Here is a 26,295-nt window from a genome sequence, read left to right on the forward strand (position 1 = left end):
GTTCATACATCTCAGCTTGTTCGTGGAACCAGAATTCACTCTGTTGGCCTATCTCCAAACCCCACCCACTTTCCACTCTAACACTTCTCATGTGGACCCCACCTTCCCTAATGGTGACGATGTCTTCTCTCTTGCGGCACTTTCTGTGATCTCATGAGAAAGTGTGTGTATAAGGGGAGGGGGGGAATCTGTGTCTCAGACAGTTGATTTAGAGCTTCATTTAAAAGACTGCCCCGTGTATAAGAGTGAACATGAGAACACATGTTGATGGACTTCAACAGCACAGGGCCTGCGTGCCAATTTCACCTCTGTAACGGTGACTCTCCCCTGGTCCCCAGAGTTTACCGCGACCTTCCCATCCCAGGTGCGTTGTGAGATGAGCGTAGCAGGCACTTCTGTTTGTTTCATTTGTGAATTTTGAAATCCAAACGTGCCTTCTGCCTCTTAGATTCTAGCAGCTCCAAATGTCCTTGGATTTTGCAGAGAGGGGCCTGAGTCTATAATATGGGTACAGCTGTGGCTCTTATCAGAATGCAGACTTGCCTCTCATTACTGCTAATTGCAGCTCTACCACCGGTGATGCGAGCTCCAGCTTCCTAGCTGGGTGACTAGTGACCTGTTTTATAGCATTGGCTGCACAAGGATACATTACAGTATCTTCCAGGCAGCTGCTTTTGAGGTAAATGAATACCTGGGGGTCTTTTTCCTTCTCTAGGAAACTTTAAGTACTGTAACAGGCTTTCATTTAAGGCTGTGCAAGGCTTATTTCACCAGATTGCTATTTGGAAGTTCTAACAAAACACATTTATGAATAGCGGCTGTAATACCCTTAATCCGCTAAACTTCCTGACATTTTAAACCAAGTGGATTGCTGTGAATAAAATCAGGCTTTCCCATCTCTCTGCTGTCTTCCTCTCCCCAGCACTGCCTCTGCATCCTCAGGACCCAGGGGCTAGGGTGCAAATTCTTTCTTGCTCTTAGGGCAGTGAACTAGAAAAGATGAGGAAATGCCTTACGGTTTTCCCAGACTCCCAGTTTTGTAACTACCTGGCCTGACCCACTGCTTTTTTAACAAACAAGTGCTGGTGAGGTTTCTGTTTCTCATTAAAGCTTAGGATTTAAAAAAAAAAAAAATTAAATGTGATTTTTTTTTTCCTTATTAAAGAAAAAGCCAAACATTTGTTTTATTGTGGAAAACTAGAAAATACAGGTAAGCAAACAGTAGGGGAGAAAGTAAAAAGTCATGGTAAGCATATGACCCAGTGAGATCCACTCTTAGCAATTTGGTGACTGCCAGATTTTTTCTGTTCATGTAAGCACATTTTATTTTTTAAAAGACCAGATATTCTTGAGCCCTGGCTGGGTGACTTAGTTTGTTGGAGTGTCATTGCGTGTGCCAAAATGTTGTGGGTTCAGTTCCCGGTCAGGGCACGTACCTAGGTTGTGTGTTCAATCTGGTCAGGGTGCATACGGGAGGCAGTTGATCGATGTTTCTTTCTCACATTGATGTTTCTCCCTCCCTCCCTCCTCCTTTCTCTCCCTCTAAAATCAATGGAAACATATCCTCAGGTGAGGATTAAAAAAATAAATAAAATAAAAGACCAAACATTCTTGAGCATTCACTATGAACCAGGTACTGTTCTAAGCTGTTTACACGTGTTGACTCATTTAACTTTTACAGAAACTCCAGAAGTGAGAACCCCATATACAGATGACAAAACTGAGAGGCACACTGGTTAAGCAACTTGTCCAAAGTCGGGCCACTAGACACGGAGAGCCAGGGAGTGTACTCTATAGTCCATGATTTTCACTGCTACGCTATACACCCTCTAAAAGATGAGCATTTTCTAATCTACTTTGGTAATTTGACACTACAGAACAAACATGTTTTTCATCTCAGAATTTATCAATGTCGTTTTTAATGGCCACACAGTATTCCATTCTATAGAAGAGCCACAATTTGATTAACTCTTTCCCCGCCGATGGATGTTCCGGGTGTCCCAGTCCTTTTGTTCTCATAAACAACAATACAGAGACCCTTCTTGGAGCTAAATGTATGCACGCTATCGTGGGCTACACATAAAGCCTGTATTTTCTATTTTCCTTCTAACTCGGCCGTCTGTGTGTGCAGATGATGCCCTTGAGTCACTGTAGAAGAACATAGTCTTGAGTGTGTTCTAGCTCCTGGTGATGGGACTGCCCTGAACCATTCACACGTCTGAATCCATACTGCATTGTCCCTGGTACCATGTTTGGGAGAAGGTGGGCTGAGGAAGGGAGTTTCTGTCTCGGTCGAGCTAGCTGCCTGCAACGGAACCTACAAATTTAGTGTCAGTTTGCACTGGGCTGTGAATTGAAAGAAAGTTTTTATCTTTCTCTCTGAACTTAAATGAATTTATAGAACTAGGAACTGCCGTGATGTCACCTACCCATGGAGTCACCTACTTTTTTAAGAGGGAGAGATGAAGGCAAGTAGAAAAGGGTCCTTGGGTAAAGATTGTTGCCAATGGACTCTTAATAACTTGACTAGTTGAGTGGCTATTGGTGAGGTGAGAAAATCATCCTGAGTGTGCCAAGTACCAGGCTCGAGGTGAAAATTCAGAGGTGCTTATGGTGGTTTCAGACATGGACTCTGCTTAATGGGATCTTACCAGCAGTGTGGCCTTGGACAGGTTACTTACCCCACTGCTTCTTCATATCTTCATATGTATCGAGAAAAATAATAATACCTACTTCTTAGGGATTGTTGGAAGGATTAAACAAGATCGGATAATTTAGCATAGGAAACGCTATGATAAGAACTCAATAAAAATGAGAGCTTAAAAAAAATCCCAAGTAGGATTCTGATTTATAAATCAGGCAGACTTGTTCTTTAGCACTTATTAGCTACGTGACCTTGAGCAGCTACGTGACCTTGAGCAATTTACCTGACCTCTCAGAGTTGGAGGTCAACCGTGAGTTGGGGATAATAAGATCTATTTGACTGAGGTATTATGAGTTGTTGGTTTTTTAATATATCTTTATTGATTTCAGAGAGAAGAAGGGAGAGGGAGAGAGAGAAACATCAATGATGAGAGAGTCATTGATCGGCTGCCTCCTGCACGCCCCCGACAGGAGATCGAGCCCGCAACCCAGTCATGTGCCCCAAGTCAGAATCAAACTGCAGTCTCCTGGATCCTAGGTCAATGCCCAACCGCTGAACCATGCCCGGCCGGGTGGTATTATGAGTTTTGATAGACACATTGCATGTCCTGGCACACAGTTGGTTTTCAATACCCAGAGCAGAATTTCTCCCCCCCTTTCAAAATTGTTTTTTCTTAGAGACTAATGGTCAAATGGAAGGAGTTTAATTCTTAACCAGTCTGTAACCTTTCAGCTACTCTCCCCGCTAGGCAAACAGAGTTGGGCTCTTTGCCAAACTAACAGTTTTTTTCTTTTGACTTAGACAAGATTGTGGAAGGTTTTGTGAACCTATTTTATAGTCCCTATAGACTCAGAAGGGAAACAATGAAATACCAAAGCCAAAGCACATAACAGGTTTTATTCCACCAGCCTCATAGGGTTGTAGGAAGGAATCTATGGAAGGAGGTATTTACGCCATCTGATACAACACCTGACACCTAGAAAGTCCACAATAAATTCAAGGGCTGTGCCCATCAGGGGACTGATGGACCCTGAGTCAAATTCACAAGGCGAATGAATTTTGTTTTGAAAAGGGATTTCATTGGGAGACCCTGAGTTACAAAACCTTAATGCTTGGAGGGGTCTTAGAGAACCTGTGGGCTGGCAGCTCATTGCACAGACAGGCAATCTGAGAGCCACACTCCAGGAGTGATTTGGCCAAACCCAGCTCTCTGTCATGTTCTGCGGTGTGCTCCGCGGCATGTGGGCAGCTGACCGGGGCCAGTGGGAGACCAGGATCCCCAGACTGTTGGCCTAGATCACATCCGCTCAAGGCTGCCCATGAGTAGCACCCACATGCTTCAACTCACCCCCTGCCCCTCCTCCCCCTCCCTCATCTCACCCTGCAGAGGACACACTCAAGGATGCCTTTGCACCGAGAGCCACATTAGAAAAAGCCCAAGAGTGGCTTTGAAATGTTTCATTCATCACCCACCCCATCTGAATAGAGAGAATACTCCAGCTTTAAAAATAAATCTTTGAACTATGGAAATTCCATATGGATTTGCCTCTTTGGTTTTTTGGTTTAGTGGTTTTGTTGTTGTTGTTGTTTTTCCATATTTTCTTCTAAATTGCCAGGTTTATTACCATGACTAAAGATGCAGGAAGGCCAAGCTCTAAATTGTTCCCTATATACCAGATGAACTGACTTTCTAACCTGCTGTTACTCCTTATTGGCCATGGGGACAATGACACTGGAATCTTTGTGGCTGCTATTGTAAGCCAAGGGTGTTTGACATGGAGTTTTATGAGATAATCTGGATTTCACTATGTAGAAAGCTACATCTAGACGCAAATTTATACATTTTCCCCAAGTCACCCACTTGCAGTCCTACACAGCATTCCTATATAGGCAGGGGGCACAGACTTTTCTCACTGCGTGGACAGTAATCTTATCTTCTCCCCTATAACATGCCCCACAGTTCACCATTCTTTTCTCTCATGGCGTGTATCATGGTTTGCAATGAAATGCATGTGTTTTTATTTGACTGCCTGCTACCCCCCCCCACACACACACACGCCAAACTATAAGCTCCATGAGGCTACAGAGAGACCTGTTTTCCTCTTTTGCACATCACTGTTTCCCCAGCACAATGCCTGGCACGTGAAAGTCAACACCCAGGCAATATTTTTAAAAAAATAGTCACTGGAAATAGAAGAAAAGCCACGATATCCCGGAATTTGGTAAAAGGGTAGATCTAAAGTGGACCAAGCCCAGAAGTATTAGAAGTAGCTACAGGACTTGAGGATAACCTATTAATGTCCCTGGCCCACTAAGTGTCTAGTGTCATCTGTCGGCATAGTGACATGGAGTGTTCACTGCCCTAAGCAGTGTGGGGTCGTGGAAACCGAGCAGGATTTGGCATCGGAAGGCATGAGCTTCAGTCTGTTCTGTAGCAGGTCTATAACTATGAGTAAGTCATCTAAATTCTCTGAGTTCGTTTGTTTTTCTATACTATAAGGATAATAATAATGATAGCACAGTGTGAGAATTAAAAAAGATTTATAAGTAGTAAAGTCTATAAATCTTTATTATTGTTGTTGAAAATAACCCTGGCCTCTCATGTTCTTCGTTGGAAATTTTGGAGTTGATTGGTAGTCATTGGCACCTGTTAGGAAAGGTGTCTCTGATGTTGGATCGAGGGGCAGAAAGTCTGAGTTTAGGCAGAAGATGCTGGCACCGTGGCCGCGTTCTCCAGCCTCCTCTGTCCAGGGCTTTGTTAACAAGCATCTGGTTTCAGGTTCAGAGCAGGAGGGGAGTAAACTCGGATATCAGAGTGGCTGCTCTTCCTCGCGCTGAATGAAGCCTTTTGTTTCGGGATGGAGGAGTGTGTGTGCTTTTACGTGTGAGTACCCACCCACCAGTGTGGGCTCCAGACAACCCCCAGAACTGAGCAATGGAAGGTAACAGAAACCACAGCTTCACGAGATAAAACTCTCGGAGCTGAAATGCAGCTCCTTCTGTCTTTCTAACAATATAGGAGGACAGTGCCACCTGCTCACTGGAAAAGTAGGGCGGGACTCACGATCTGTGTAAACGCAAAGACTAAACTGGGCCAGGACCAGGGGAAGCAGAGGTTCTGCATAATCGCCTCAACAGGAAAGCGGGTTTCTCACTCGCCCTCTAGGTCCCGAGCCCCAGAAAGGAAATGAGGAAACGGAGAAAGAAGGCGGGAGACGCAGGGACACTGACTGTGCCTCTGAAACTCTCTATTACGCCTCACTGCCATCACCTGTTACTAATGGGCTTGGCGGTCCAGAGGGCGGGCTTTCCTTTCCATTAACGGCCCACCTGGGCTCTGGCAGGGGCGCCGCCCTTGGCCTTGCACTTGGCTCCCCTCCGCCTGGAATTCCCTGCTTTTCATAGCTGGCTGGCTCCCTCTCCTCTCTCGGTAGTAGCTTAAATGTCACTTCCTGAGATGCTTTGTGGCCAGCCCAAGGGAAGTGCCTCCCGAGACTCTCCTAGCGCCGCTTGTTTCATCCAGAATGACTTTTCCCCCTCAGCTCCTCTGAGAAACTAGCTCCATGGGGCTGGCCCTTTTCTTTCACTCTTCCTCTTTTTCCCAGCACAGGTCAGGCTCTAAGCACCTATTGTGTTGAATACCATTCATTTTCTGCCCCGAAGCTACCTAGTTTCTTAAAATTTTGGTTAAAAATCACAAACTCCCTCATGTTCACTCCCGTACTTTGAAGACTTTGCTAAAGACCCCGGGAGGATCTCTCCCCTTCCCACTGTCCACTGCAGGTCACACTCAGGAAAATTCCAGGGCCCACAGCCCTGCTTCTCGTTTCCCCAGATCTTCCCTCAGCCTCTTTGCATTCTTTTCATGCACCCAGGAGAGCCTATCTTCCTTCTTTCCTCTCTTTGGCCTGTTACTAGCAAGTCAGTAGAAAGCCACCCAGATGAGTATAAGACTGGCTCCCAAATTAAGGAAACAAAGCATCATAGTATAAAAGTGAAACTAGACTTTGTATGAAGTCAATGCCATAAAACTCAGGCTTTCCGAGCAGGCCTCAGGGAGTTAGCGGGTCCCCTGAAACTGTGCAAAGTGTTGTCTGTACACAGTTCTTTACAGGGACACAGACCTGAGTTTCTATCTAAATTGGACCAAGCCCAGAGGTATTAGATTCTCAAGTGGGTCTGCGACCAAATGAAAAGACTGAGGACCATTGAGCTAAAGTCCTTGAGTGTACCAGAGGTCCCCAGCAGACTTCACAGGACGTTCAGTCCCCTGTTTTGTCCTGCTGTACCCAGTTGGTCCGAGGTGCCCTTGGTGCTAGGAGGAGATTGCTCCGAACAAAAGTGGGCAGCACTCCTGTCTTCAAGGAGCTTGCTTAGTTTTTGGAAAATACAAAAAACAAATACCCTTCTCCCCCCAGTAAAAAAAAAAAAAGATAATGTGTTGATTGGTAAGTACCATGAAGTAGCCTGTGGTGGAAAGTAACTGGACCAGAGTCTAGGGAGAAATTCCTGAGGAAGTGACATTCCAACCAAGACCTGAACCATGAGAAGGAGGCAGCCGTGGGGAGATATGAGGAAGGGCATTTGGGCAGAAGGAACCACAGGGCCCATGAAATGCAAAAAGACTGGTAGTTGGAAGCTATAATTTAGTATAAGGTATATTAGATTTTAGATGTGTTGAGTCCAGGATGTGGTTCCGGCCAGGGAAACAAACTTGAGAGTTGTTCATATATATCCAGTATTTGAGACCGTGGATGAGATCACCTAGACAAAGACTAAGGAGAGGAGAGAAGGGATTAGGGACAGAACCTTAGAGGTCTGGAGAGGAGACGAGGAGAGTAAGAGGCCCAGCCAGTGGGGTAGGAAGAAACCAGGTACAGATGAAGGCATGGAAGCCCAAGGAGAGACCCATTTAAGAAGCAAGAAGCTGTGCCTGCTACATCTGGTGAAAATTCAGAGTAAGAATGAGAATTGACCATTGCCTTTGGCAAGAAATAACCCATCGATGTTCTTGGGAGAAATGAAACGTAGTTTGGTGGACTAGCGGGGACCCGAGTCTGGTGGGCTGAAGTGAGAATGGGGCTGGAATACAGGCAGCCCCTTTCTGGTGCTTTGCTGTGACATGGAGCAGAGATTAGCATGGCCGTGCAGAACATGGACATAACATTTTATTTTCTGAAATGGTTGATATATTTCTTGGCTGGTAAAAAGGGAGAAGCTGATAAGGAGCAAAGTACTTATTAGTATTGCTCTAATAAAGTGTTCATTAGAAATACGTGAACATCTTTTTACATTAATTTCGGTAGGTTTCTGTTTGTCAAGTTTTATTCCACCCGTTGATACCTAGGTAGAGTTTATCAGGTACTTTTTGGTTTAAAAAATGGCTCTATGGCCAGGCCAGGTGTAGTTCAGGAGTTGGGCATCGACCTAGGATCCAGGAGATCCCGGTTAGATTCCTGGTCAGGGCACATGCCCGGGTTTCCGGCTCGATCCCCAGTAGGGGGCGTGCAGGAGGCGGCTGGTCAATGACTCATCATTGATGTTTCTATCTCTCTCCCTCTCGCTTCCTCTCTCTGAAATCAATAAAGTTTTTTTTTTTTTTTAATGGCTCTGTGAGTTAACCTGGGAAACTTAACATCCTTGATAACATTGTTTCTCTGGAGAAAAAAGTTATGAGTTCTAGAAAGCCTTTGAATGGGCTCTTTGAAAAGCGCCAAAGGGTGTCTTCTCTCATAGAGTCGACTGACCTCCCTTTTTCCTTTCCTCTTGTTGCAGGATCTCTTAGCCACACTGAGTGTTCTCTTTTGTAGCATGGAAAAGCCCCAGCTCAGTGAACCTGTAGCTGAAAGAATTTAGAACATTTCACATTAAAGATGTGAATCTTACTTTTAACCACATCAAGAAGACTGAGACACCCCCCCTTAAAATATATTGTCTTGCGCAATAAAGCCCCCTTGTAAAAATCTGCATAATCAGAATTATATATTTAGTGTTGTAGATTTATGTGAACTTTTATGCAAGGAGAAACCCCATTTACTCACCCAGGTGCATCCTGTCTTATAGTCTTACAGGGATTTGCTGGGCTCTCTCAGGCACCTCCTCCCTCTCCCTTGGCCTCTCTGGCCTGACCTCTTCCCTGGCTCCTCTTTGCTTCACTGTTCATGCCGCTCCCGCCACGGTGGGCTCCAGGTTCTTGGCATGAATGTGCAGGTTGTATCCAGTCTCAGGACCTTTGCACTGATCGGTTCCTTTCTTGGAAGGCTCTTATCCCCACTTATTCACAAAACCAGCTCCCATGCTTCTTTCAGGTCTGTGGTAATCATTCTCTCGGCAGGCTGTCCGTAGCCACCCTATGGAAAATTTCAGACCCCCCCGCTCCTTGACAAATCACATCTCTTCCCTACATTACTTTTTCTCCTTAGCATTTATCACTAACATACTGTATAATTTACATTTCAACTCATTTATTTTATAGTTTTACCACTACACAGTAAGTTTGATTACAGGAGGGAATTTTTTGTCTATTTTGTTGAGGCCTGTGTTCTCATCATTTAGAACAGTGGCACATCGCAGGTGCCCAATAAATATCAATATCAATAAATATCAATGAATGAATAAATGAATGGACAGACGTTTCTCAGATTCTCTTGGCAATTAATCTGGATTGTTATGTACTATGTTTGTTTAATACAAGGAACAACTGTAGCAAATAGTGGAATTTTTAAATATGTATATTGTGTGTGTGTGTGTGTGTGTGTGTCTCCACATACATAGTCACCATCCCATTCCACTGAAATTGACCCAGAGTTCAGCCAAATTCTCAAACAAGTCATGTTGTAAAGACAAATTCAGTTCCAGAGACAGTATAGAAGGAAAGAGGAATGGTTTAAAGCATCTTTGTCAGCCAGACTTGGGTCTGTCCTGACTTTTTTACCTTAATAAATCTGGACTACACCTGCCTCCCCTGAACTCACCCCTCCCCTCCCCCGGCCTCTGCCCCCCACTCCCACTGCAGATGCTGCAGCAGTTGTTCAAGCAGGGAAGGGGGCCCCAAGGATGAGATATGAATGATTAACTTCCGTTGGGACTCCTTCAAGATTACAATCTCTGCTCCTGGACACGTTTGCTTTTGCATTCACCTGGGAAGCCCCACTAGACCCTGTTTCCTCTGAGCTGACCTTTTATGCCCTCCTCCTTGGGTGGGGGAGGAAAGGCTCTTCATTCCCCTTTGAGAGGCTTCTGTTTGCTGAGCAAACGCTGACCACACAGAGGCCCTGCTTGGAGCTAGTTATTGCTTCCTCCCCAAAGAGGTCTCCCTCACACACTCAGGCACACCCAACGCCCTGCTCCCCCAGCCTCCTGGAGAGGCAGCCCAGGCCAGGGAGAGTGCCTTTCTCGGGGAAAGTCTTTGAAAGCTGCCAGGAGCGAACTGGTAGGATTTTTGGAGAGGGGGATAGGTATTTTGGAGAGCATTTTAATCCTTCATTTTGAAATAAGCTTGTGACTATAACATAATTTTGCTTTTGAGTTCTCAGTAGTAAAACAGTTGTTCATTGTTCGTGGCATCTGTTTACGTAGTTCCTTTTGAATTCCTTGATTACAGGTTTTAATAGGGGATTAGTTGGTGCAACCCCTTCCCATCCCAGAGCTGGGACTCTCTCCTGTCCCGATTCCCCTCCCAGCCTGTACCATAATGTTTAAAATAGCTATACATAGACTGAGCTTTTTTAAAAAAAATAGTAAGTAGCATGAGGAATTAATGCATATTTTTGTTGACACTGTATCAAAATTGACATCACCAGAAAGAAATGTATGTCATTGTTAACTATGCAAATAGGTGTCTTTTCCCGTTGGATTCAGAAGTTATCTCTATAGGCTACTCATTTCAATTAAATGCTTTGCATTCAATTGTTGATGGAATGAGCTAAGAAATATTATCATCAATGAAGTTTATGTCATTATTAAAGTAGCACTTTTGACTGAAAAGACTTTCTCCAACGTTTTGGCACAGTCCAAGGGGATTTAAAATATTTTTTCACATTTAGCTTTTATTCAACTCGACCTGCCGTTACAGCCTCCCCGGGGGACCGTATTGAGGGCCCTTTTACTCGGTGCTTTACGGTAACGGTTACGGAGTTTGGTGTTAGCTTTTGCTTTGCTGAAACTTTTCACAGCTGACTTGATACTACCACTGGGGCCTGACCTCTGGATCCTTCAGCATTTTGTGGGTTAATTTTGTTGGCGGATCGGATTTCTTTCCTGGGCTGCTGAATGGTGATCCCCTTCTGCTGGTCCTTTAGTAACTGAGTAGCTGGGTGCCTGGGACTCCCTGGCCTGAAGTGGGCTGGCTCAGCTAGCTGACGAGTTGCCATCGTGGGATTCATTCAGCTTCTTTGTCCACTTTCTCCAAGACCACAATGTAGTGAAATGCTCTGGCCTAGGAATCTTACCAGGTAGGACGATTTCCTAGATCTGGGGCCTGGGGGCGGCTATGGTGCATGTACTGTCTTGTTGCTCCTGAGCCGGTATTGAAAAGTCGGGCAGAGCAGCCAGTGGTGTGCAGCTGCTGAAGTCCCCGTGGGCTATGGGCTGGGGGGGTCGCTAGTCAGGAAATTCAGCATCCTTTCCCCCCCCACACACCCCCACCCCTTTTATTCCAACCTTGATCGTTTCAGAGGAAGCCGGGGTATTACCCAAATGTCCTTGGTCCACCTAGACATTTGGGTAATGTCAATATTTTCCAGACCATTTTATCAACTTAGGCTGCTGACGCTGAAAAAACTGGGTGTTAATCACCCAGCTGTCTTAGGTCCTTATTTCAGGTTTTTTGGGGGAGACTTGCAGCTTGGTGGGAGTGGGGAGATGGAGAGAGGCATTGCTGGCTGCCCCCCCCCCCAGCCTTCCACCCCCTGCCACGCAAGAACTGCTGGTGGTTCCGAGCACACTGATTAAAATGACTTGCAGTTGGAGGTTTTGTTTGGAATCTAAGAAGCCGGGTGAACTTGCGGTTGTGTTTACTAATACAGCAAATTACTGGGTGGGTTTTTTCTGGAAACTAGGCTCCAGGAGAGATGGCAAGGGAGATTGAAGTATGAGTACTTTTCTTGTTTGTTAGGGCTGCTATAAAACTGCCCAAAGAGGAACATGTCTATTTTTAAACCAGACAAGGGGAGGAGAAAACTATGTTCATTACCACCTACTACTTGCCAGGCATTTAACAGACATTGTCTCAGTTAATTTTTGTTGCAAAGCCAGCAGTAATATCCTCAATTTTGAGGTGAGGCAGTTGGAACTAAGAGAGGTTAAGTAACTTTCTCAAGGTCGCACCGCTAATAAGTAGAGCAGTGATTGGAGCCCAGGTCCCTTCCACTGCTCTGCCTTCCTTGTTGGGTGTGGCAGATGGCTGGGATGATCTTATCTGCAAGTTTAAATGTGGGTTCAGCTGGGTGAAGGGCACTGTCTGTTGTGGAGGGCTCACCGAAGTTCCCATGATAATTCGAAAGCATGGCCTGCCTGGGCTGCTCAGGTTCTGCTGGTTTCCGAGTGGGGGGGGTATATTAAGAAGCAACTCTGCTTTGTCAGCATTACCTATCTGGGCGCTCTCTGATCTCTTGGGGCTCCTGGGCCCCTCGGTAGATCTGTGCCGGGATTTGTGCTTATACTTGGTTCAGCGGGGGCGGGAGCCTAAAGTAGAAATCAAATCTGGGGAGGTCCACAGCCTTGGAGCTGGCCTTGGGTGGCTGGGACTGTGCCCTGGAACTCTGGGGCTGTCTCCTGAAAAGCTGGATTTATTGAGGCCTGGAGGGAGAGGTTCAACATCCAGCATGCTAATGCTGGCCCATGCTGGGCACTAGCTGCTCACGTGTGCTGGGGGTGGTTAATGAGCTGGGGTTGAGCTGCTCTTGGGCTGTGACGCTGACTTTGAGTAGGTGCTTCTTCACCTGAGTTCTTCCCCTTCCCCATTGCCCCAGAAGGGGTAGCTTAAGGGCAGGCCTCTGACGAACTGCGAAGCGAGGCCAGCTTGGTTTGGGGGACAGCCACTTCTCTCAGCTGCCCCGAGGCCGTTGCAGTTCTGTTTCGTGCACTCAGGTTACCAGACCCCCTAGAATGTATTGGGAGGTAAGGGGGGAACAGGGAAGGTACAGAGGGGTAATGGCAGTGCTGGGACTCCACATCCCCCTCCATCTACTCAGACTTAAGGCAGCCAGCCAATGCCCTGTCTGGAATTCTCTCCCACCCATTGCCTTTTAACTAATTGGAGATGTTTTAAGAATAATGATTGCATTAAAAAGTGAGCTGGGCTTTTTGGATAACAAGTGGGAGTTCTGAGTTCTTTTATGATCATGATCTACTTAAAAGCATCTTTCCCTCTGCTCTTAGGTTGAATTAATGAGGTTAAGAAGATCTTGGGTTTCAGAATCTGGCAGATCTAGGTTCAAATCCAGCTCCATTTATTACCTCTGGCACATTGGGCAGGTCACCTAGTCTCTGTAGGTCTCAGTCTCCACATCTATAAGAAGGGAACATTAATAGTTTGTGCCCTACAGGGTAATGGAGAGTAGGGGTGTGTGGGATAATGTATGTAAAGTGCTTAACAAGGTGCCTGGAGCTCACTGTAAAAGCTTTTCACCTTGTGTAAGTGTTCCCTATTATTTTCATTCGCTATATAAAATATGCTGAATTCTGTTGATGTTTAGGGTACATATATCTTCTGGCAAACAGAGCAGTACCAGGATGGGTTTGCTGAGATCTTTGGCAAAAGCTTCAAGCTGTGGACCAAATGTCAGCTGCCCTCTCTGGAGAAGCCTGGGAGGAGGAGGGCTTTGTGTAACTGAGGTCAGCAGACAGGCTGGTGCCTATTGTAACAATGAGGGTCTAAGGCATCTGGACCAGAGCTCTGGGGTTTCCAACCCAACCAAGCCAAAGGGAGGAATTTCACGCTTACTCAGGGGACCACCTACTTGTTGAAGGAATGAGTTACCAAAATGGGACAAAGGTGGCGTGGGGTGAAACTCAACCCGGGGCATTCTGAGTGCTGCTAAATCCCCTTCGAGCCCTCTTTATGGGGCTGGTGGTCCCTCTCTCCTTTCCAAAGGACTGGCTTTGCACCTGGCACCGTCTGTAGAAGCTGCCTCGCCCCTGGGACACTGTCCATTTATGGCAGAAAGAAGCAAGTTTTTGCACTTGAACTTTATCATCTATTTCACAGTGTGGGCCTGCATCTCTTTCCTGCAGTCCCTGCAGAGCCCCTGGATCCTGAGCTATGGCTAACAGGAGCTGGTTATCTCCTGTATGTCTGGAGTTCTGATTTGGTCCCAACAAAAGGCTTGTGAGGGCCGGGTGTCATTAGCACCATATCACACAGAAGGAGCCCTGAGCCTCCTGGAGAGGCTGCTGTCATAACAGTAGGTGGCAGAGCCAGAGTTCAAACACAGATCTGTTTTACTTTTCTCTCCAGAGCTTGTGCCGCCTCCATCCAGAGCCTCTGGGGCTTTGGGGTACCCTGGCCCTGCTAGATGAGACTAAATGTACTGGGATTAGTGTCTACCTCTGCTCCTGCTTTAATTCGAGCTGCAAACCATGTAGACCAATCCCAGAGATGAAACCTAGAAAGTAGTGGCTTGCTTGTAGTTTCATTCAGTAACTATCTTTTTTTTGGCGGGGGGGGGGTTGAAAAACTTTAAAGTCTTTCTAATATACATAATAGGTGTTCATTAAAATGTGTCAAATGAATAAATAAATGAGGTGATTAAATACTCTTGGTTCTGTGTTTGAGTTCGAGCTTCATCATCTCCTAGTTGTGTGGCCTTTGGGCCATCTTTCCAAGCCTCAGCCATCTCATCTGTACAACGGGTATAGTATTAGCCTTTATCGGACGAAAGGGAACTTTAGTTCCCTTAAATTCACTATGGGAATTTAAATGCCGTCTTTTAAAGGTTAGTCTATCTGATAGTGCCTGGGAGAAAATATAAAGCAACAGGGCCTGGCACTTAAATATTAGTAAGCATTGTTATTATTTTTATCATAGAGTTATGAGGATTAAATGAAATAATGCAAGTCATCTAATTAAACAGAGTCTGGCACGACTTTGCTTCAGTTAAAGTTGCTTATTATATGATTATCACTCCCAGATAGACAGTGAAAGGTAGGGCTCTGCAGGAGTCCTTTTGCTTTCTTTGAAAGTATATTTTCTTAATGGACCCTCGCTTTGGTTAGAGATGATGCCCTTGAAGAAACCTCCTGGGGAGGAAATAGTTAACATACCTGTCTGGTGGGAACTGTAGGTAGCCAAACCCTTTCCCTTCCTGGGGGTTACTGCTCAGCCTCTGGTTGGGCTTGCTCACTCATCCACACCAAAGGATCTCATTCCAGCCCAGGCCCTGGGGTTTGGAAGGAACAATTGCCTTGAACAATAGCCAGAAAACAAGTTCCACCAGTCTGGGCTTTTGCAACTGAATACAGCTGTCTGGCAGGGGGCACCGGGTGGCGGTGTAAATGGGCTCTACTGGGATTCTGGAGCAGAACTGGAAAAGTGAGCAGGTAAGGCCTGGACCCAGCCCTTGGCGTGGCTCTGCAGCGTGAGTTTAGTTACTAGGAAAGAGGCAGAAAGGGGACAGGGGGCCTGGGCGGCCCAGACTGTTTCCGAGGACGGTGGGGCCTTCTGGAAGCAGACTGAGTCTTTGGGGCGGGAGTGGGGGGCGGGCTGCTTTGTGAAGATTGCTTCTCAGAACCATAGTTACATTACTGCATCTCTGCTAACCTGCTGCAGCTTACTAGTAAACAGAGAACCAATATATATACGCCATCTCACTTTTTTACATCATCATTTGGTATGTCTTTCCCCTGAATAAACAACATTATCTCACAGGGAGCCCATCCGAAAAGTGTAATGACCCTCCAGAGCCTCCGGTAACTCCTGTTTCCCGAGGCTGAGCCTCTTGCTGAAAGCCAGGAATCCTCGTGCCTGGGCGTGTAAATCCTAGTGGAAAAATCCTTTTAATCATTCCTCTAACCTTGAGGTTCTGTTTTGCCTTTTTACTTCATGGGAGATGAAGTTATAAATATAAAACCACATTAATTCAAGACCATTACAGATTCCTGCTACATCTGCCTATTCCCAGAAGAGCTTGATATTACAGTTTTGTCCAAATTGAAGGTGGTTTTTCGGGGGTCCTAGTGAAAGCAGGTTTCCCTACTCAGTTCTATGGAATGCTCACGCCCCACAGCAGTGAAGAAAACAGGGAGTGTGAGAAGCTGGAGTAATTTAAGACTCTTTCACCTGCGTGTCCGGAGCAGCTCGCTTGCGTTGGAGCTGTTAAAATTGTGCTCTGAGCCCTCTGAGTGGCACTCGAATTCCTGACACAGTGATGTCAGCATCTCTTGGAAGACTCTGAAACTGGATCTCCTGGTTTTATGGGCCTTCCCAGTTTGGGATGGATTTTCTGGTCACTTTTGGTGATCCTTTTCTCATCTGTATTCCTCCAAGAGGAGTAGACAAACAGTAGAGGCACATAGAGGGCACTGGCTGACTGGATGAGATGAATGAATGAATGAATGAATGAATGAATGAATGAATGAATGAATTCAAGGCCCCTGGCTCAGGATCCAAAAACATTGAGTTTAGGCGTCTTGAGGAAAAATAGCAAACGTTTGATGTAATTTCTTCTTCCCACCATTGGCTAAAAGTAGGGGAACGTCATTTTCAAATCTGAAAATATAGCTTATAACTCCATTTGTGCTGTCATCTGCTGGACCCATGGAGAAAATGGTGCATGACTGTGATCTGACTGGGAAATAGTGCTTTTGTGTTGACGATTATGAGGAATCAATGGATGCGTCCTCTTGTGTTGTTTCTCCAAGTATCTCAACCAACAAATCTGTAGGGCATATCCTTGATATGCTGTCTTGAAATTAAAAAAAAAAAAAAGACAGGGAAAGCAGCTCTGTGTCCCACCTCCCATTTAGTTTCCTGTTATTGAATCTGTCTCTGGAGGAGGCCCTGTGGTTCTTCTGCTTGCTTCTCAAGGCTGTTGAACATAATGCTATTTCCACTAAGATTCTTGGAGTAGCTTTAGAAGTCTTACAATGTAGAGCTAAGGTGAAACAGGGTGGGAAAAGGTGAAGAGAGGAGATGCTTTCTTGAGTTCATTGATTCTTCTGCCATTCATATAAAAACCATTCATTTAGAAAGTGAAATCTCCTTTAACATCTTTCTAAATATCTGAGGAATGCTTTGGTGCCCAAAAAGAGCTTCTTAGAGTTAATCAGGTTTTACTATATGATTCATTGAAGTTTTAATTTTTAAACTGAAGCTTTCTTACAAAAATCATCTGTAAATCAAATATTTTTTATATAAATTAAGATGATTTCCACTTCTTATTTGATTATTAACTCAGATTTAACAAATTGAATTTAAACAGTACTGAGTGTAAACTCGGAATGTTGTCGTCTTAAATAATTCAGGCTGTATTCACAAATGTAACATCCCTAGCCTAGTAAGCAAAATCTTTCTAAGCACTTAAACAACTCTTACAAGTCCATTAAAGTTACAAATGTTATTACCCTAAACACTCCCATTCTTTTTACAATCTGAATTTAGTTTTCAAATCTTTTATCTTAAAAATCTCAAGTCAGAAATCAGTACTCATTTTAAAATCGAAATCACAAGACTGGTTTTCACATTCCCTAATATGTCATATATTCTTTTAGATATTATAAATATACAGACATCAGAAAACTTTCTTTTTAAATAAAGTTAAGTATTAATATTGTGATTTATTTCATCATCTCTCTTCATCTTTTTAAACCTTTCCAGGATTTAAAGTCATTACTTCCATTTATCGTCTCAGGTGGGCCCAGGACCAGCCTATGGTTTTGCTTGGTCAGATTCAAGACCATGATGCAGGAATGGGTAACTCCAGAGCCACAGCTGACAATACTGCAGTTCTTTCTGCTGTGTCATTGGGGTCCCTCAAGCCTCTGGGCTGGCATCTCATTTCACCACACAGTAAACATACATCCTCTGGGTTTCTTTCAAGTTTCAGTTGTAATCAGTTTTTGTAACCTCTTGCAACATTGATTGCCCGACTTGGGTCAGTAGACTTATGTACCCCATCCCAGGTTGTACCTAATTTCCTTTGCCACTTGATTGGATCCACTAATGTCCTTGCTGCCTGAATGGGTTCTGCATGCCTTCCACATTTTTCCTGTCTGACTCTTAGCCACATGTCTGGAGTCCCTTTATAAACAAATTGCAATTCCTCATTAGTTGGCACAGGTATGGCAAGTGGTTAAAAAAAAAACTAAGCAAACCAGTTTTGAGCAAAAGAAAGGAATGTGTTAGTTCTCATAGTTTGGGCTCCAAGGGGTGCTCCGGCTTCAGGTGCAGCTGGATACGGGAGCGCACTAGGCGTCATTCCTCGGGACTCTGCCTCCCTCTGCTCACAGCCTTCTCGGGCTGCTGTGGATGGAGTAACTGCTGACAGCTGTAGGTTTCAATTGCATTTTTTCAAGAGTTGTGTTTTCATTCTTAGCATCTCCTATGTGGTCATATAAGTTTGGGAAATACTGTTTTAGACAACAGTAAAGAGATCATTCCAGGACTCCGCAGCCGGTAATATGTACACATGCAACACGAATCTCTAAGAGGGGCACAGGAGAGCCAGCGTGCTCATGTCCCCTCATCAAGGCAGCATCGTTATCACCGAGTATCTTGTGGAACTGATTTTCCTTAGAATATAACTTGGAGCTCACTGACCATTTATACCCTGAATTTTGGGGCAAAAGACAAGTTGAAACTAAGTGGTTTTTTATCTAGATAGACTTGGCAGTTTCTTAGAGGATCCAGAAGTGCAGGAGATATAGCTGGTTTTCAGTGTCTGGCACACGGGCAACTTGGGAGGCACTGAGGCTGCTCTTGCCCGGCATGGGCTTCCCTTGGTGTCACTGCCCCTTCATCGCATCACCAGTTCCCCCGACTCTCACTCTTCTGTGGGGCAGATCCCTGACCCCTACCCTTCGGGGCCAGCTCTGTTACAAGGACTTCCTGTAAACTCAGGATAAGCTTTGAGATGCCCTGGGCACCGAGGGGAAGAGTCATGTGTGGTCAGTGCCCTGAGCCCCACTGGAATAATAGCCTGGTGTTGAAAGGCCACAGGGGAAGAGCGGGTACAGTTTCAAAGCAAAAAAATCTGAGATTGGATTCACGGGCATCTGTGACTAACTTCCGTCCCTCTTCCCCACCAGCCACACTCCTGTCCCATCGGTCCTCGTTCTTCATCAGATTACAGGAAATTTTAGTGACATGAAATTCCTAACGCCAGAGCCAGTGCAATTAAAGACTCGTGGGATTTCCATTTAATCATGAGAACAGATCTGAGTGCTTTTCCATCCGTTATGTCTTTCTTTCCCCAGCCATGGTGGTATCATCCATGTGCCACCCCTAAGGAAGCTGAGGCACAGAGTTGTGACTGGTCAAAACATGAAATGGTGAGGGAGCTGGGCTCCGAATTCAGTGCTGGTGGTGAGTTTGCATCAGAACATGGCCCATCTCTCCTCTGCACATGAGTTCAGGCAGGAGGCATTTAATAAGCACATACTATGTGCCTGGAGATGGAGGAGAGGTGCCTCACAAGGTGAGGTTGACCTTGTTGCAGTGCCACACTGTAGGTGGTAGCAGGAAGAGGTGGGCCTGGACTTAGGTAATGCTTCACCCTCAGTTCGGCCTACATTTGCAGGGTGACCTTGGACTATGGTTCTCACAGCCTCAGTCTCCTTGTTAGGAAGCAAGGCCACCTCTGAATATATAGGAGAGTTGATGAGCATACATGCAAATGCTGGTCGGTTGACATGTGGCGGGTTCTCGGTGAATGGCCCTTTCTGAGAAAGGCAGTGCCATCCAGAATAGACGGAGCGCGTGCTCTGAAATTGGACAATTCTGCATTTTTAAACCCAGTTCCAACATTGACTGAAAAAAGCTGGTCACAATACTGACTCTTTCAGCCTAGATTTCTTCATCTGTGACATGGCGAGGATAATAGGTACCTTGTAGGAATGAGGTGAGGCCTCATTCCTCACCTATATTATACAGAGATGTATAATATAGGTAAAGTGCCCAGCGCGGTGCCCGACACGGGACGCACTTAGCCGCTCTCACCAGGCAGCCTCTGCAGGAATTTGGAAGGCGGGACAGACCTTTCTGTGTGGAAAACTGGAAAATTGTATGAGTGTATAGAAATGGGTCCAGATGTGAGACTGGGAATTCAGAGTACGGGGTGCTCAGGGTGGGCCCGAGGATTCGGAGCTTTGGCAGCGGACTCACATGAGCGACGTTTGCTAAGCCCGCGGAGCCTGCGGCCTTCTGCACCCTGCGACTTCATCCACAGCAAATCGCTCTCCCAGCCATCAGGCTCCCTGCCTTTGTCCTTCCTCATTTCTGGGGGACCCTCCAGGTGGGCTTTGGGAAGCCAGATAGGAGCCCCGAAGGGAAAGCTGATGAAAACAGGTTTTCACCAAGCCTTTGTCATCCTGCCTGACCCGCAGAGCTCAGGGAGGCGCCTTGTAATCGCTGGAATGAATCTGAGTTACTGGGGGGCGGGCCTCAGCCTCCCGGCATCTCTGAGGAATTAGGCTGCCGCTTTACAGGCAAGAAACCAGCAGAGGGCTGAGTGGTGGGCACAGTGGCTAAGCCGGTGCTTTGCTGCCAGGCAGCCCTGGGAGTAGAGACTGGCCTCGCCGCTCCCGCTGTGCCATGTTGAACCCAGCGCCTCGCAAGCCTTGGCTTCCTCCTGGGAAGTGAGCCGTGTCATGTCCCATGCGCCCTGGAAATTGCCATAAGGAAGGCCGTCTGGCGTCACAGTAGAGGCCGACTCAGAGTCACAGTGGCTGCATCCAGGTCCTGTTCCACCTCTTACTAGTGGTCTGGCCTTTCTACACCTCAGTTTCTCCACCTGTACAATAGAAAAGCCATAGTACTTTGTTTTCTCTAGATCAAGTAAAGCAGTATTGGAAGCTTACTTTGTAGCCCCATGAGTCTAAATCATCTGCTCTGTACCTGCCACCCTGCAACCAAAGGAGAAAATGCAGCAAGCTTGATTTGGGGGGCAGGGGGGCTGTACATAGACGGGGCAGGGAAGAAGGCCTTTCTGAGGGGTGACACCAGATGAGGCAGGGGCAAGTGTCCAGAAAGAGGGACAACAAATGGAAAGCTCTGAACACGTGAACCATGTAGCCAGAGCCAGCAAGAAATGGCAAGGCTGGCCGGAGACAGGACTAAGGAGGGAGATGGATCAGAGGGTCGTGAGGGGCAGAGAAGGAGTGTGGGTTTTAAGTACCCAAGAAGCCACTGGAGGATGTGAACAGTGGAGTGGCAGGACCTGACTTATGTATGTTTCAGTTACGGCTGCTGGGGGGAGAATGGGTTGTTTTAGAAGTGAAACCCAGAGCCCAGCCGATCTGTGGGCCATAACCTGGAGTCGGTAGCAGCTGGAACTGTGGGTGACAGGTGCACACTGGGATACACATTGCAGGCAGAGGTGGCAGGACCAGGCAGGGGATTTAGATGTCTTGGTGGTGTGGGAGATGGTAAGGGGGAAAAAGAAAGGTTGTCCAGAGACTTTTCTTGGGCGGGGGGTGAGGGGGACTGGGGTGGTCTCAGTGGATTTGAGACTCGGGCAATGAAGAATTCTACTTTAGATGTATCCAGGTATATTATTAGAGTTAGGGCTACCAATACAGTTGACAGGTTCCTGCTGCCTCTTGCCGCTTTCATTCCCTTGGCATTTCACCCAGGAGTGGAGTCCAGAGCATTCATACAGCAGTGAGATTCCTTCCTACTCTCTCCGACCCCCAGGAGGGTGCTGCTGCTGAGTCTTTCTCTGTGCTGCTTTCGGCTCTAGTCTCCAAAGCCACTGCTCATGCTCCGTCACGAGGCCTGGGAAGTAGCCGTTGACTTTTATTAAGTTATAAGATGAAGTTGTGGATGGGGTAGGAAATGGGTAGTGTCTTAGCCACCTGTGCTCGGGGAAGCACCCAGCCTTTGGGGGAAGGTCTGTATCAGCCCCTGGACCCAGCTGCCAGTCCAAAACAGCAGGGATGGTGGCTCCCATGGAGATGAGTCACATCAGAGGCAAAGAGCTTTGTCTGGGGCTTCATGACCCAGGGAGCCTCGGGCATGGTGTGTCCGCACTGTGAGCCTGAGCTGGCGCAGGGAGCCCTGGGGATGGTGTAGCTTTGTCTGTACCGTCAGCCTGAGCTGGCGCAGTGGGAGCTTCTGGTGCTCAGCATGTGTTTGTCTTGGCAGCTGGGATGACAGCAGCTCCGTCAGCAGCGGGATCAGCGACACCATAGACAACCTCAGCACTGATGACATCAACACCAGCTCCTCCATCAGCTCCTATGCCAACACACCTGCCTCTTCTCGCAAAAACCTGGATGTACAGGTAAGAAACAGCGTTCCCCCCAGGCTCGTCCAGAGGCCCTGCTGGCAGAGAGCCTTGGGCCTGTGGGCCCAGGGGGCCATTTGGGGTGAGCAGAATACCCAGGTCCATGAGATGAGGCCCAGCCTCCTGCGTCTGCCTGGTCTTTTGTCCCCTTACTGTGGCCTCTACCTGCAGGGAAAGGGGGTCAGGCAGCAGGGCGCTGGAAATGGGAGTGGGGAGGCCTCGCCATTTGCACTGTGGTGGCCTTGGTAAAATCATGCTTCCTTTCTGGACCTCAGTTTCATAATCTGTATTTTAAAAAAAAAGAAATGAGATGCTGAACTCAGTTGGCCATTCTTAGCCTGGAGTGTGTGCCCCCTCTTAGCTATCCACAGGCACATGTCTGATCCCTTGAAAGCTATGGGGTGGAAGAAAGACTGAGAGTCTCGATGGGAAAACCTGTGCATCCTGACCAGAGATTGGAAACTGTCAGTGTGCAGGTCACATCCTCCTGACGATGTGTTTTATTGAGCCCATGGTGTTATTTTTCTTTTAAACAGAATTCCTTGTCAAATTTTATAAATTGGTTGTTTTACATGAAAACGAACTTCTGGTTTCTCTTGAAAAAAAATCAGAAGATATTGTGTCCCTGAGCCTTCGTTCTCCACATGGCGACAATCAGCAATGCCCAGGTGGCCGCCTCCTTTGGCCTTGCACCCATGCCCCAGGGTGCACAGCTGCCTGACCACGAGACTCTTGAGTTTCCAACCCCGACTTTAAATGCTCAGATTTTATCTTTTGAACATGGTGCCATATTATATTTTCTTTCAAGGCCATTTTGCGGGGGTCTGCTCACTTGCCCTCACGGCATTCCTCAGTGGTCAGTTGGGTCTAGTCAGCCCATTTCACTAGAGGCAAAGGCAAGTGCCGTGATCACACATAGTCCCCGAGTTGTGTCTGACCAGCACAAGGACCTGTCAGTCGTGGCACTGTCCTATGTGGGCTAGAATCTTTATCATGGTGGGTCCCTCCCACCCGTGGGGGCTGCTGCCTCCGTGAACCCATGTGAAGGTCTGATCCGGACAGAGTGTCCCAGAGAGACCTTGGGAGGGCAGAACCGGCTCTGCCCCCTCGTTCACTCCCTCCCACATCTTCTTTCTTTCTTGCTGTTTCTCACTCTGTACAGATGGGAACTGCTCTGGAATCTCTTTGCTTTCAAAAGTATCTTTTCTTTGAGGACAGGGCTAAAGTAAGGCTGTGTCAGAGTGTGGGAGTAATGCTGTCCCCCAGAACTGGAAGTGTTGAGTGCCTGGTGAAATATATGAGGTGTTGCCTCTGGATTGCCCGTGGCTTCTTGAGTTTTCGTTTTAGGCAGAATGTCTAATTATTGTTGGAGAGTGAGGATGGATTGTGATGGTTGTTAAGGGGGAAAAAACTACCCGGGTTTGGCAAGTGCTGATAATGTTCTGTGTCTTGATTTCTGAGTGGTAGTTATGTATGTTAAATTGATAAAATTTATTCAAGCTGTATACTTATGATTGTGTACTTCAGTATATGACTGTTGTACCTTAATAAAAATGTGTACAAAAGAAAAAACTAAGCCACACTGCCCCAGAGTGATCACTGTTTTAGCAGGAATTAGACACAAGTTAAAAACTCCCAGGCAGCCTGTGTCCCTCTCACCTCCCACTTGCCAAAGGTTGCAGCATCCACCAGTTTTCCTTTCCTGGTGGCCACCATTTTTTTTCTGAGATTAATCCTAATTTCATAACATATCTAATATAAATAACAACTGGCTTCTACGTGTCCTTGGATGCTAAAATAAGGAATTGACCACCTGGGAGCCTGTGTTCAGGGGGCAGGCGGGTTACGGGAGGTACCTGAGAGCAGAGAGGGAGGGAGGCAGAGAGGAAGGGAGTGTGGGAGGGAGAGACATCAAGAGCCCAGTAAATCAGTAGTTCCTCTCCTGTTTCTATGCCAGGTAGGAACAGGCTCGCTCCTAAGGTGCACACTGAGCAAACAAAACACTGTTGGGAGGATCTCCTTGTCTTTGTTCCCTCCCCACAAGGCCGGGGTTAGAATCTATTTTCCACATCGATGCAATTAATCTCTGGGATTTACAAATGATTTCCTATCTGATACACTTGAATCTGGTCCATACCGGGGTCCCCTCCTCTTTGACCCGCTCTTTGCTTTCCTCCAGCATAGGTCACATCAAAAAACGTTCAAGAATACATATCTTTTGATCACGATCAGAAAGTTAATTTCAAGGGACTTAAACAGTTTAATATTCACTGGGTTGTTTTCACTATAAAACTACCTGCGTTTAAAATATTTAAATAAAGTCTAAGCAAATAGGTAAAATGCAGACTTGCACCAATAGTCACTAAGATTCCTATGAAGATGGTTTCTTTAAATGATTTTTAGTGGCATCCCTTTGTCCCTGTCCAGGGAGCAGCTCCAAATATTTGAATCCCTTTAAATGGCAGCCTCCCCCCTCCTCCCCTGTACCACTCGGAGGGATGCTAAGGGCCATTACTCCTCTCCGATCGGCATCAGGCAGCGGGAAGATGTGTGTCGCTGTCCTTCCCCGGGGCTCACTCAGGTTTCATCACAAACCGGTTTCCCCCGGGTGAACGGCAGCACACGGCCTCCCAGGCCAGGTACGGAGAGGCAGGGAGAAGTGGCTCAGCGTGTCGCCACGAAAACAGGTTACCTGCCTACGTTTTCATGTTTGAAAAGCCTCTGAAGAATAGCGAAAAGGAAACAGATCTAAGGAGAAGGCAGATACGGTCTGGAAAGCCTAAGGAGCAGCCTCATTTAGCTGATTGAAAGAGGAGGGGGTGCGTAACGGAGGAGCGAGCCTTGTAGATGGAAGGCCCCTCCACCACCACCACCACGCCATCTGTAAGTGACCTTTTTTTAAAATAAAAGAAAAATGTCCTTATTGATTTCAGAGAGAGGAAGGAAGACGGGGAAAGAGAGAGAAATATGAATGATGAGAGAGTCACTGGTCGGCTGCCTCCTGCAGGCCCCCAAATGGGGATCGAGCCCGAAACCTGGGCATGTGCCTTGACCGGGAATCGAACCTCGCTCTTGTGGATCATTGGTTAATGTTCACCCGTTGAGCCACGCCGGCCGGGCCGTCAGTGAGTTTTCCTCAAGGATGTTGAGCCTGAGCTGCCCTTGCTGAGGCACAGGTGCCCAGCATTCAGCCTCAGGCGCCGTGCTCGCCGCGTCTCATGGAGCCGGGCAGAGACTCCCGGGCTTGATGCGCGGCAGCCTCTGGGCTGATTCCTCCAGGAGAGCTGGGGAGCCCAGGTCGGCCGCCGGACCAGGCTGCTGGGCCAGGTAAGACGTGTGGACTTGGAAGTTAAGGTTGAGCTCCTCGCTCTGTGACATCCTTGGATAAGCTAACGGACCTCTCCAACCCTCTGCCTCTTTGTCTGTAAGATTACAGTAATTAGGTCCATCCTGAAGGGTGAGCGTGAGCGTCCATGGAAAAGCTTGATCTGAACTCTCTCGCTCTCTCGCGCTCTCTCGGTGCCTGGTTCTTGGTAGTTGCTCGGGAGTTACCTTGTTTCTTCATTTCCTCTGGATTACTAGTCCCTCTGGCTCCCTTGTCCCCATTTTGTGTGCAAGGTAATGATCTCAGTGAAGTTAAGCCACCTCCCCAGGGTCACACACAGCAAAGGAGTGGCCGCACTCTGTCCTTGAACCCAAGTCCGGCAGACTCCAAGCCCATGCTCTCCCCCCACATCATGTGTGTAGCCCTCACCTCACAGCTCAGCCCCGCTTGGTTCCAACCTGTCAACCTGAGGATCGGCCTCCCCTCTGCGGTCCCTAAGGAACCTGGGCCCTCAGTCATGACCTCTCCAACCTCCAGGCCCTTTCCCCTCTCCTGTGTGGCTATTTCCTCACCTTCCCTCATGGACGTCAGATGAGTAAATGGACTTCCAGGTAGGGGCATTAGGAAAATCCTTCTAAAATTAGGTGCCATTTGAGATGGAAACAGCTGACAAAGGCATTGAGAGCAGAGGGGAGGGTACAGCTCTGTGCATCCCGTGTGGCCATCCTGCTGGCCTTGTGCTATAAGCCCTGGAAACCGAGAGGCTGGGACTTTCTCACCTTTTGATTCCTAGTGATGCCACCGTGTGATCTGGTGCATGGCTTGGGGAGGGTTTGCTGAGAAGATATGAACTTGAAGCCAGTAATGTCCCAGGCAGAGAGATG

At 47.0% G+C, this 26,295-nt stretch overlaps 1 protein-coding gene across 1 annotated transcript in view; it reads left to right on the forward strand.

Annotated features, from left to right (window-relative positions):
• Window positions 1-26,295, forward strand: part of NAV2 (neuron navigator 2) — a 342,947-nt gene that overhangs the window by 253,777 nt on the left and 62,875 nt on the right. The window contains exon 13 of the mRNA XM_081154569.1: window positions 21,945-22,083. Within this exon, the coding sequence (XP_081010695.1) occupies window positions 21,945-22,083 (139 nt within the window). The remainder of the gene's footprint in view (window positions 1-21,944; window positions 22,084-26,295) is intronic.

The sequence above is a fragment of the Miniopterus schreibersii genome (assembly GCF_964146895.1).
Source record: "Miniopterus schreibersii genome assembly, chromosome: 12".
In the NCBI taxonomy this organism is placed as follows: Eukaryota; Metazoa; Chordata; class Mammalia; order Chiroptera; family Miniopteridae; genus Miniopterus; species Miniopterus schreibersii.